Source organism: Perca fluviatilis, chromosome 23 (genome assembly GCF_010015445.1).
Source record: "Perca fluviatilis chromosome 23, GENO_Pfluv_1.0, whole genome shotgun sequence".
Classification (NCBI taxonomy): domain Eukaryota; kingdom Metazoa; phylum Chordata; class Actinopteri; order Perciformes; family Percidae; genus Perca; species Perca fluviatilis.
Window position 1 is genome coordinate 6,874,460 of NC_053134.1, and position 13,832 is coordinate 6,888,291.

Consider the following 13,832-nt stretch of genomic DNA (forward strand, 5'->3'; position numbering starts at 1 on the left):
GCAGGAGGATTTTTGGATAAGGTTAGAGCAAAGATTCCCTACCCAGCCTTGTGATAAGTGGACGACCCGCTCTTCCTCCTGAGCCACAGCCGCCCTTTTTAAGTATAACTTGTCTAATCTGCATATACAGCATTAGACATTTAGATTAGACATACGATTCCTTTAGCCCACACACTATAGCATCAGTATTAGTACTTTGGCACGCACGCACGCGCACACACACACACACACACAGGTCAGTGTGTACAGTACTCACTGCGGCCTTTAATAGGCAGGTGTCCTCTCCGAGATAACAGAGCTCTCCTGAACAACTCGTCTCCATCCATAGGTGATCCCCGTTCACTGCGTTCTCCTGCAGAGACCCCGACAGAGGAAGAAATAAGTGAGGGGGGGGGGATAGTGATATAATAACTCACATTATCCTCCTGCATCTCTCACTTTTTCTCCGTCACATTAAACCGCAACCATATGCACATAAAGACTCACTGAAAGCTGTCAACAAGTGTGTCAAGCACATAATTGCCGCTGCTGAGTAAGTGGGTAATTTCACAGTGCAAGGTAATTTAAGGTTTTAATCAAAACACTATAGGAGCTACTGATTGGAGTGCAAACACACACCTTATACACATATAATGTACAGTAAGTGTATGACTGCATGTATGTGCCAGTAAAAGGATGTCACTACTGTAGGTTCATTGTGTGCCTTGGCGGAGATCTGCGCTCTCCGAGCGCCCTTCTAGTTGCAGATGTAATTGTCATATAGCCATGGTTGAAATGTTGATGATTAGTGACCAACTGGCCAAACAGAGCTGGACCACGACAAGAAAAGAAGAGCCAAAGCTGTCTGATCTTTTTCTAATCTCTCTCTGGTTCTCACAGTAAACCACAGGCAAAGTTGCAGTACAGAAAATCACTTTCAATGGCCATTTGTTTACATTTCAATTTCCTTCTTCTATAGTTTGCGATCCTACATACAGCAGGAACACAACTAGTAGAAAACATCAGTTCTTAGTGATGTCCCTTTTCTTTCATTTTGCTAAAATCTTGGAGCAGCCCCACAGTGAGTATGGACAAACACTATCTGAGTCATTAGCACCTAAAAGCTGTAGTAAAGAAACCATTAAATGTATATTAATGATCATTAAGTACAATGATTATTTATGAGTGTGTGTGTGTGTGTGTGTGTGTGTGTGTGTGTGTGTGTGTGTGTGTCGTGCAGAGAGTTAAAGGGCAGCGATGACGTGGTGGAAGTGTCCCTGCAGACCGAGCCAGAGGGGAATCTTAGAGGTGTGTTTGTCGTCTTACACCTTCCAATTAAATAATACAGCACGTTCTTGCCGACGTTTCTTAAACTTGCTTACACAGGATGCATTTTTAGCCATTTTTTTGTATTTTTTATTTTTTTTGTCCATTGTTTGTTTTTATTTCTGAGCCTGGTGTGCTCTAATTTAAAGATGCATTGATGTTTCTGAGTAAAAACCTCCGTCTGTCACAGTCATTCTTTTCTTGTTGAATCAGATAAAAATAGAAGCTTTGCCTTTCCTCTGTTGGGCCCACTGCAAACAAGGTAAAGTTGGCAGCAGTTATTTCTGCACAAACTATCATTAAAATCAGTTCAAACAGGAACTTAGATTGTTTTTGTGGAAAGTGCAGACCAAAAGGACTGAATGTGCACTGGAATTTCTGAAAAACTGTGGTACAATATACAAATGTTTAACTCATTTAAAGCTATAATGTAGTAGTTTCTGTCGCCCCCATGAGGAATTCTAAGTAATGACAACAAAACTGTCGGTGCGTCCACATGATACAAGCCTTCCGTGATCGCGCACAGCCCCCACCCCCCTCCTCCACGCAGTTGCTAGTAACCAAGGAGGACACAGAGGATTAAAAAAACATGGACTCTTCAGAAGAGGTCATTATCTTCACTCGAGCTTCTGCGCGCGAAAGTCACCGGACGCCACCATCTTCTGAACATAGTCATACTGAGAAATCCAGAGAGAGTTGTGTGGAGCTGATAGTCTTAATTAGCTTTGTAGCAACTCATTTGGCAATGGCTTGAATGTAACGGACGTTCATTAATATCAAAAAGTTATGCACTAAAGCTTTAAAGAAATCCTTTCTAGGTAGCTATTTTCAGTATGCTGTTTGTAGTTGAGATGGTTGAGTTTAGGTACTTATGGTTAAATCAGATTTGTAAGATTTGAACTGGTGGAATTTACCATAAACTGGAAGTACACTCTCACTTTGGGGTAAAGAATGTAAATTATTTATTACTGACAATTTCTAAGCTTCCCCTTGATTTGACATTTTTCTGCTAAACCTGGGCCTTTTACAAACGTAGACACTGTTGAAAATAACGCTAGGATTGGTTTTTGCGGTCATAAATTGCTTGAGATATCAGGTTTGGAGTGCAACAGCTGAAATGAGCAAACACATTTTGGTCTTTGTGAGGTGAAATAGCTTTACAAAACGTCCTATTTGTATTCACATGGATTTTAATGGAAATTCAGATGCCTTGTTGCACTTTTTGACCATTGCTGTCTAATTTGCGGAGTGGTTTCATGACATTTTTCAAAGTACTTTCCATATCAACTTGGCATTTCCCTAAGCATTGGGCCTTTGCTACATTTCAAAGCATAAAGCGTTTTATAAATGTCTTTTTAGCTTTACCTTGTTTTTCTGCTACATAAAACCAGAAAAAGTCACAGCCCACAAAGTCCTGACACATAAAACTTTTCCTTCCCACGCTCAGTTATTAAGATGTTTTCTAGTAATGATCAAAAACCAAAAAGAAAATTGCTGCTTTTCATTTCCACATACGAACATACAGCTGTTGAAACCAGTCTGCTAACAAATCTGTTAGCATTAAAACCCAAATGTCATTCAGTGACTCAGCCAGACTAAAGACAGTGGAGACCGGGAAAACTATTTGAACACACATTCATGTATATATGCATGATGTACATTTGGCATTTAAGTCTGCATGTGTAAAATGTAAAAAAAATACATAAATCTATATGCAACAAATACACAAACATAGAGCAGAGAACAAAGAAACAAACTGAAATCTGATGATTATTCATATTAAATGATATAGGTGTATGTGCATGTCTGACCGTCCAGTCCACGGAGGCACGTAGCTCCTTGTTGGGCCCGTTGGATACGGGAGGCGGGGAGGGTTGGGGTGGACCGAGGTGTTGGAGGCCTGAGCGGGAGATCGCTTTCCTAAAAAAAAAAAATAAATAACACAAACACAAAATTCATTAACAATCAAAAACAAAAGCCTGTAAAGAGAGAGTTGCAAAAATCAACACTGTCATCCTCGTGTATGACACAGCTCTCTCACCACAGAGCAGCTAAATCACAGAGAGAACTAGATTTCAGTATCATTTAGTATGTAAAGTTAATTATTCATGGGATGAGACCACATTTCAGAGGGTTTAACTGGATATATTTGGTTGAGGAGAAGTGGGAACAGCTTGGAGGAGAGGCTGCCAGCAGCACTTTGGGGTGACGGAGACAGATCTGTTCTGTCAGAGGATGAGTCAGCAGTTCCCCCCCATCTCTCTCCATGTTTCAGTCTCTGACTCTCACCCTATTATACTTCCTCTTCTCATTTACTGTCCTCTATATGTTTATCTGTTGCTCGGTTTCGATTTCTTCACCATCACTACCTCCTCAGGACCAAAACCTCACGCCATAAAATCTGTTTCTTCCCCTCTTAGCCTCACCCTCAACGCCCCAGTCCCCCATTGACGTAGTGACACTCAAGCCCCCCCCCCTAGACACACACACACACACACACACACTACACCTTGCACTAACCTCCATCCTGGACTATACATCTGTCCATGGCACACCGTGCTTAAACTATTTAAACAGCTATTTTGTATATATTTGTCTTCCTTTTTTGGTATTTATTGTTTATTCCTAATAATGTTTAATAGGTTTGTTTGTATGTACAGTATGCACCCAATCACCAAGGCAAATTCCATGTAGTTCCACTACTGTGGCAATTAACTGCGTTCTGATTCCTTCTTCTGTACATCATATCACCGTCTCTGTACATATTCATGCATTAACTGTCCATCCAGCATCTATCAATAACAATGGAGTTTTCACTAAAGCAATAAAAGACTATTCTTTTAGTGGTAAAGTTGCCTGTAAAAGGCCCAGAACGTATTTTCTCAATCACCTTTTACTATGAGCGTTTGGTTCCTACAAGAACACATTTTGTGTCAACGTTTATTGGTTATTTCATGTGAGAGAACTCCGTATCGGTGTTCCTATGTGTGGTTTTCTTACTGGTATGAGTTGGAAAAAAAGTGACATCACATTTGCCACACCTACACAGTCCTGATGAAGCAGATTACCTAAGGGCTTGACTGTAAAACTTTATTAAATGACAAAGATTTTCTTCTCCAAACTTCAGTTTTGACTGTTGTTTATTTAGTCATGAATATTCATTGTTGTAGAGAATGCTTAAGATCAGGGCCGGTCAACATGCATATTAAGTTGCTAAATATGACTTTATTGGAGAAACAAAATCACTAAAAGAAAATACAGTATTAAGTGCTCCCCAAGAAATGAATTCTCAAGAAGGTGGAAAAGTCCCTAACATTGTTTTTACACTATGTGACACACAATCTCCATTTGAACCCAAAGGAAGCAAGCATAAGCCCAGCAATATCAGTGGAAAAAAATAAAACCATCAGATTAAAGAAGTTTCCAGACTTATTACGGTAACTGTATTAACTGATTAAACTGTATATATGCATATAAAAGGTCAATATCACTTCAATATTTACAGACGAATATGGTGCAAACTGATTTTAGTTGCTTTTAAACATGACTTCAGAAACGGTTTCTGAACCAGCGCTGCTTGGCCTTTTTTCACTACGTTTATCTTTATGGTGGACTCAATTCAATAAATAGTTTTTGATAAAAGGGCGAGTTTTTTTATTCCTCAGGTTAACTTTTTTTCTGTATGTAGCTACAATATAGCAAAGATCCTTTCATTCATACACACTTTATAACTTTTGCAGATCTGGAAAATGCTGAATTCCCAGTCCCTCCAGAAAAACGCGATTATGCGATAATTCAACGCATAATCAGCCAAAGTCCGCATATTCATGCGGGGGCCGCATTTTTTCAAATATGCCGCACTTTCGCCGCATAAATTGCAGATTTCCGCGCAAAATATGCGGTGCTTGCATGATTTCATAATCCCCGCATTGTCGTTGCAAAAAAGTCACATATATCTTAGCAGAAAGTTGAAAAAATGTTGCGTTTACTTCACAAAAGAGCAGCCATTTTCCCCTGTTGCCATGGGAACGTTATGAAGTGATGTAATTACGCGACGTGAACATCATCGAAAAGCAGGTGTTGGAGGTTGAATTTGACGTGTACTTTGAGTCTCTTAAGTTGGTATCCAATAACAAACCTATCTTGATGTCTACTCAAATTTCTTTCTTTAAGTGCTCCTGCTGTCTATATTATTAACGATTTTTGAAAGTCTGTCTCTTTTGTATCTTTTATTTCCCTCTGTTTAGTCTATTACTTTTATTTTTACTTTAATATTATATTATTTGTATATATTTTTGTATCTTATTTGTTTACTTATTGCAATGACTGAATATCTGTAAACTATTTTTGGAAATTAAGTTAAAAAAAAGCAGGGTGTTGAGGGAATCACTTTTTCTTCTCTTTTTCATCAAACCGCAGTTTTTGCAAGTTCCCGCATTTTTTGCAAGTTCCCGCAATTTCATCGCATAAAATTGCATAAATATCCCGCATATTCCATCACATTTTTTAAGAAAACGTCCCGCATAATCAAGGATTTTTGCCCGCAACAATCACAAAAAACTGCGTTTTTCTGGAAGGACTGAATTCCTGAATTAGAATGTAAGACTTTTACAGTACATTGGTATGGGGATGAATGGATGAGAGTGTGTGTGTGTGTGTGTGTGTGTGTGTGTGTGTGTGTGTGTGTGTGTGTGTGTGTGTCTGTCAATGGAAAAGGCTGCACAGGAGCATCTGACCACCCTGTTGAAAGTTTCAGTGGCCGCCGTCTTTCTAAAATTATCAACCAGGACAAAGAGGAGTCCACTTACACACACTGTAACCTGATGACACACTCTGACACACACCCTGACACACACCCTGACACACACACACACACACACACACACACACACACACACACACACACACACACACACACACACACACACACACACACACACGACTCTTGGGATAAAAATAGCATTGCGTGGGTGACAAAAGCACAAATGCAAGGACGTATGGTGACTGGACATATGCCACATATAACGGCGGATCAAACACACACATATAAACCTCATGAGTCTAATGTCAAAAATGTATTCTGATAAATGTATATTTTTGGTGGAAATGATAAAGGAGGTTTGAAATTTTTATTCCATTAGGAAAAAATTTCATTAGGTTTGATAACCTGCGGTCCTAACTGCTGAGATGTGAGGACATGACAGCATGGTAGCGCCGGGTCCATTAAGGGAAGCAACACGAGCGGCCAGACGATCAGACAGGTTGGGTTTACGAACCCACAGTTTCATTGAAACCACTTGTTTGGAAGTGAAACCGAAGGCAGAAAGTGGACGTGTGGCATCTACAGTAAGTATGAAATCAAACGATGGAATGTTAAACACAGACTAAGCTCATTTGTGGTTTGCTCCGTTGTGTGTGCATATTTAATCAGCTTTGCTGTCCTTTTTGTTTCATTTCGCCCTGAGTTTTGCTTGAGGATATGTGTATGGAGGAGAGGTGGAAGAAGTATTCAAACCGTTAAGTAAAAGTAGTGATACCACACTATTAGGAATACTCAATTACAAGTCCTGCATTAGAAATTCCACGTAAGTAAAAGTACAAAAGTATTATTAGCAAAATGTACTCAAGTATCCAAACTATTTATCTGTCAGAATGGGCCTTGTTATCATTATTAGTATCATTAAACTAACAAATCCCCAGACCGGCAGGATAAAATCTGGGTGGGGAAAGTGAAAGAGCAGCGCTTGTCCCTCCCTCATTACCACCACTGAGATGCCCTTGAGCAAGGCCCTTAACCCCAACGGCTCCAGTGGAGCTGCTCAGGGGCCAGCAGATCAGACTGTGGTTGTACTGGGCAGCTTCCAGGTATGAATGTGGAACTGTGTGAATGTGACAGGTCGTCGTTGCAAATGAGAATTTGTTCTTAAATCGACTTACCTGGATAAATAAAGGTTAAAAAAAAGGAACATGTTAACAGGTGGAGCTGATTTGAAATGCTTTACATACTTTTGGATAGTTACAGTAAATCTATAAACCTAAGTACAGTATTTGGGTAGATGCACTTAGTTACTTTCCATCACTGTGTATGTGATGTTTGTCGAAAATCTATATTAAAACAGGAAGTGAAAATGAAGAGAAATGTTTTACTTTCTGATTCAGCTTTGACCTTTTGTACTTCCTGTTCTGAGCACAGTTTTTCCAACACAGTGGATTACTGCAATGGATATTTTAGGTGTGTTCACCATCGCAATAATTGACGAGTACAACTGAGGGTTTGTCTACAACCGGACAGGCTGACTGAGCTGCTGCTCTGACGGACCGTATTCTTTCTGCATCCAGCCATTAAGTTGGTGAGTAAAATATTATCATAGTAGAAATGATGGCCTGAACCATGGAAATAAGATCTTGATTGATCATCCAACACACACAAACACTTTACCCTGTTGCTTTTTCAGGGTTTCTGCAGGTTTCACCAAAAGTCAAATTTAGCACTTTTAAAGACCATTCTGAATGACATTTAACACCTTCATCACGACATCAACTGAGCCCTAAATTCAGTTTTTTTCAGTAACGCTAAACTTGCACTTCCCCATAGCTGAGAATAAAATCAATTTTATGTCTGTGGTGCAGCAAAATTATATTTGGACTATCGAAAGAAAGAACTACAACACCACAGAATAAAAAATAAAAAAAGGTTGCGTTGCATGAATGTAGGAAAATTAAGACCTGTTTAAAATTATTTAAGAAAATACTTTTTAAGGCCTAAAATTTAAATTTTGAAATTTTAGACTTTAGACCCCCCGGAAACCCTGTCATTACCATTTCACGGTGATTATGAACTGATTATGGTTGATTAGAATTCAACCAATCAATCAAACTTTATTTATAGAGCACTTTAAAACAACCAAAATGCTGTACAGAAGAATAAATAAAAGGAACAAAGTACATAACTCACACAGGCATAAAATACAAAACGGAATACAAATAAAACAAGTTAAGGGACATAAAACAAGAGAAGACAGCCATACAGTAAAACAATAAAATAAAATGAATGAATGAATGAATGGTGTGTCCCTGATAGGGCTGAGCGATATGGAGAAAATCAAATATCACAATATTTTTGACCAGATACCTCAATATTGATACCGCAACGATATTGTAGTGTTGACTATTGGTGCTTTCACAAAATATTTACACAATGAGATTTTTGATAAATAATCATCAGTAATGTGGATATAATGACTAAGTGGGTAAAAGGCAAATAATAGAACAGCTAGAACAGTCTGGTAAGTTCAGAAAAGTACATCACTTTACTGTAATGCAGCCTTTAAAACCAGGAAAAGACAACACTTATGCCATATTACGATATCCAAAATCTAAGACGATATCTAGTCTCATATCACGATATCGATATAATATCGATATATTGCCCAGCTCTAGTACCTGAGTGTGTTTTGTTGCCAAAAGGCAGAGAGGGAAAGGCTTCTAAAAAAAGACCCAGAGGCATCAATGTACTTGACGTACTAATCACAAAACAAGGTAAATGGGAATACACTCTCATTCAGAGGTCATGGGGCAACACTAGATTTGAGTGAGTCCTAATCTACTAAAAGCAGACAGGATCACAGGCATTAAGGCTCACTGCTGAAAGCCTAAACACACAAAAAACTATTTGCAGTGTGAAGCTTCTGCAACACAGCACACAGCACACAGCACACACACACACACACACACACACACACACACACACACACACACACACACACACACACACACACACACAGTCTCACTATCTTTGTGGGGACCCGTCATTGACATAATGCATTCCCTAGCCCCTTACCCTAACATTAACCATCACAACTAAATGCCTAACCTTAACCCTAACCCTAACCTTAACCCTTACCCTCACACTAACCATAACCTAATTCTATCCCTAATCCTAAAAGCAAGTTTTAACCCTCAAACAGCCCTTTAAAGTTGTGGGGTCCAGCATTTTGGCCACACAAAGCTGTCGAGACCCCACAAGTATACTGTATTCCCGTTTTTTGGACCCCACGAATGTAGTTAAACAGGATCACACACACACACACACACACACACACACACACACACACACACACACACACACACACACACACACACACACACACACACACACACACACACACACACACACACACACACACACACACACACACACACACACACACACACTCTAAAAGGCAGCATCAATCAAATCACACCACATCATCCAGGTATATTCAGTGTGGTTTATTTGTCTTCTTATGTAATAATGTGTCCAGTCAAAGAAAAAGCAGACAAATGCAAACACTCAAAGAGACAAAACGTTATGTTATGCCATCACAAAAACTTTAATTCTTTTTTTGCTCCAAGCAGCTGACATGCATTCAACAAGACAGACACACAACTGTTTTGAGAGTATAAGTGGGGGAACATATTCCATTACTGGTTGGAACACACATTAAACGACTGCTTGTATTTCGGAAACAGAAACTCAACAAACATTCTCGTTGTAATAAAAACTCTATTTGGGTCGTAGAAATAGTCCCATTCTGTATGTAAGTAGAAGAAGCAATACTGTCCTACAAAGGCAAAAGACCTTAACTGGCTAGAGTGTGGAACTGAGGAGAAAATACGTTAAAGTTTTTGAGCTGTCCAGCCTAATGATGAATAGGTAGGACACTGGAAATCTGGCAATTAGATGTTTTAGTAATGAAATTTATCGACCTAAAAAAATTTGAGCTCAAACTTGACTTTTGACCTCTATTTTGAAGTGACTGTACTGTTTGTATTGTCTGCAAAAAGTGAGAAGTCACGCCAAGGCAAAAAGGCAGTAACTTCCACATGATCAATATTTGGTTGCTGATCACCATTTACAAAATCATTATAGTAACACCTGTTTAAAATCTAGTGTATGACAGTTAACTGTCTACACCGTAATTTAAACGAGGCAAACTTTAATGGACAGTAAAACAAAGGCAGAGCACGGTAACAACAGGCAGACACAAGTAACTTCATATTGACGCACGGCTAAACAAAGAGTACACCAACCCAATTTGAGTGTTCCAAAACAAAGTCAAAGAGCGCTAACTGGTGTTACGGTGTCCCGCCTGGGTTTCTCCTGGGCTTTTCGAAGTTACTGTTAAGACAACCCATTATTTTCTCGACAAAACAACAGAAATGACTCAAGATACTTATACACATGATAAAGGATGTCTTGAATTACTGGAATTGTTGGGGCTTTGTAAATTATAGAATGTGGTCTAGACCTACTCTATCTGTAAAGTGTCTCGAGATAACTCTTGTTATGATTTGATACTATAAATAGAATTGAATTGAATTGAATGTCGCAAAAATATCATTAACTCATTTTCGACCAAAAACGAAGTTAAGGCCTTTTGCCTTTGTAGGGCAGAATATAAAAGTGTAAATATACTCCATCACAAATAAATGTAAGAAGTATTGCAGTATGACCTAAATTTATTTAAATTCTCAAAATTAAAAATATGTATAATGCAGAAAAGCTAATGTTACATTATCATATATGTATACATTTTTTTAACTACTTTATACATTCCTGACTAAGTTCATTTAAAGCAATGTTGTTTTGTAATTGAATTTTTCAGCTGTTGTTATGCAAAACCTATGCTAAACTACAAAGTATCTGATATCTATAGTTGTCATATAAATGTGGACAATATTTCCCTCTTAAATGTAGTGTAAAGTAGTATAAAGTACAGGCAAATCAAAAAATTGTACTTAAGTACAGTACTAGCAATAGCAAGCTGGATTTGGAAAACAAACTCCAACGAGACATAATGTTCCTAAAAATCAAATGTTTAATAAATGAGAGTTCACCCAGACCATGGTATGAAGTTAAAATAATGGACTAATACTCATCTGATTGACCAAAACTAACATATTTTGACAGATCTTGAAATGAATGGTGTCTCCTGGGCTAATGTCACATTTGAACAAGTCAGGTAGGGAGAAAGAAACCGACTGTCAGTGTGTTAAAGCCTCCGGTGCAGAGATTAGATTGAATCCTGGATGGTGGAGTTGAATGCAGCTGCTCCCAGTTTGAACACCACCTACTCTCTCCTCTCGCTCTATTATCGTGTCGCTCTCTCCTTCCCTTCCATTACTCTCCTCTAATCTGGCACTTTCCCCTTTACTGTCTCTGAAACTAATCGCGCTCCTCTTCCTCCTCCACTCTCTTCTATTCTCCTCCTCCTCCTCTTCCTCCTCCACTCTCGTCTCCTTTGTGTCTTGTAAATCACCCTCCCCTCCCATCACCTCTCCCCCCTCTAATCTCCCTCTTTTCACTTTTGCTCCTCCTCCTCTACCATTCCTCCTCTGCTCTTCTTTCTCATCCACCCCCTTCCCTTATTTTCCTTTGCCTCCTTCTCTTCCTCCTCCTCCTCCTCCTCTTCCTCCTCTTCCAGCAGAGGTGGGTTGTCAGAGTTGCCATGGTGACAGCACAGCGGGAGCATCGGCAGCTCATCCAGTAATTATATCGGTAGTGAATCTGCTCTCTCTGTGTGTGCGTGTGTGTGTGTGTGTCAGCAACTTTACCAGTAAACTGTAAATGCAGTTACTTAGACAGAAGCCTCATCACCCCATGTGTGATGACTGTGTGTGTCTCACACACACTCAGACACACACACACACACACACACACCACACACACACACACACACAGTTTATATTCACATGATGTAAATCTGTGTGATGCCTCAACATTTTTCTAAATGCAGATCTTGGGTAACCAAGAGGAGGGGTCAACAGTTACTACAGTCAGAACTGTTTGTGTAGTATTCAGGTGATTAAGGTGGAAAGAAAACCGTCTCCACACCAGTCATTTAACCAGTTTCTGTGTACTCAGCGGGCCTCGCCATAGCTAGGCAACGCCGCTTACGATTAATGATAAAGTAAGAACAAAAGTGTTAGCCACACAAATGAAAAGGCAGCTGCAAGTGGGAGGAATCAAATGTAACATCTTCTGACTCGTGGAGCAGAGGATGTGGTGGATATATGTGGGAAGAAGTTGGTTGACAAAAGAGACACAACTGCACCAGTGTGGGTTTACTGTAGTGTTTAACCAGTTTCTATGTGCAGGCAAATCTTTGTTCAAGGGAAAAAAAATGTTATGCTTTCATAACCGTTTTTTTAAAAAGGCACTGAGTGGGAAATGTCTTTCTTTATCCATAATTGAGCCTATAAAGCTTCAAATGTTAAAGAGTCATATGCAGCACAATCTCAGAAGTGTTTTCTGCAGATTATGACTTTATGTAATTTAATACTTTTAAAACAACATGCAGTGTAAAAAAAAAAAATCTACTTTTTTCGACAAATGATCATTTATCAATTTAAACTTGTACTTTCTTTGAGGAGGGTTGTGGGTCTATACTGCTGGTCATGTTACTCAAAAACAAGTAGTTTCAATTCAGTAAAATGAATCTGCAACTATTTTGATAATCAAATATTTTTTATCAAAACATATTTGATTCAAAAATACTTGATTCATCCCTCAAGGCTTTGAACAGAGGTTTGCACTATGAGGGACATCCGGCAGAAGATCCGGTGGCGACGGATGTTCTGGTGATTATCCGGTAAATGAATTGTTGTCGATGCAGACTAAACCCACACAAATGCACATGTAGTAGCCAAAAAGTCGCCCTTGGTTTTTATTAACTTTAGCTGAACTAGAAGTCACCTTGAGATATGAGTAACTGCCAAAAAGGTTAATTTTTCAGGACTTTTCCATACTTTCGTGTGATGAGTTACCCTGGAAATCCAGAGTTCTCGCGAGAGCACAATTTGTATTTGTTCAGCGAGTCACTCTGGCATTGAGTAATGATGCTCATTAACTATGCCCTCGTAGCAGAGCTGCACCAATCACATCGGTGTATCTGATATAGGCGGGCCAGAGGCGAGCTAAACAGAGGACGACAGTTTAATCTACCAGTTAGCTCCGCTGGTATCTTAGCTTATGGGGTTTATTGTTGTAATTGGTCGTAGTGTTATCCAATTGCAAGCAGTGAGATTTTCAAATGCATGCTTGGTGCCGCCCCTCGGGTTGGGCCATTTTCATTACTCAATGCCAGAGCCTTAATCTTTCGGATTTGGGTCTGGATTTGCAGGCTATTGATGAGTAACATCTACATTGAAAACGTCTATCAGCACCAAAAGAAGCTCAACAGCTGCACAAAAAAAATCACACCAAAAAGTAAAGAAAGAAAGAGTCCGAATCAGCCTTGAAAAGCCCACAGCAGTCATTTAGACTATGAAGTAGCATCTCAAGAACGGATTTGCGTCACTACTGGGTAACAGGAAAAAGCTATAATATGACATGTTACACCGGTTTAATTGACACGGTAACAGGCAGAATTTCGAAAGGTTACCATGGCAGCCGCTCTCATCACTCACCTGTAGCCGAGAAGCCGGTGGAACCAACGCACCTTTTTAACCCTCCCTCTCCTCCCTCGCTGTCCACCTGCTCCAAC

The 13,832-nt window shown here is 39.4% G+C and overlaps 1 protein-coding gene across 1 annotated transcript in view; it reads right to left on the reverse strand.

The window, feature by feature from the left end:
- Positions 1-13,832, reverse strand: part of dgki (diacylglycerol kinase, iota) — an 80,473-nt gene that overhangs the window by 34,320 nt on the left and 32,321 nt on the right. The window contains 2 exon segments of the mRNA XM_039791591.1: positions 257-352; positions 3,117-3,225. Coding sequence (XP_039647525.1) covers positions 257-352; positions 3,117-3,225 — 205 coding nt within the window.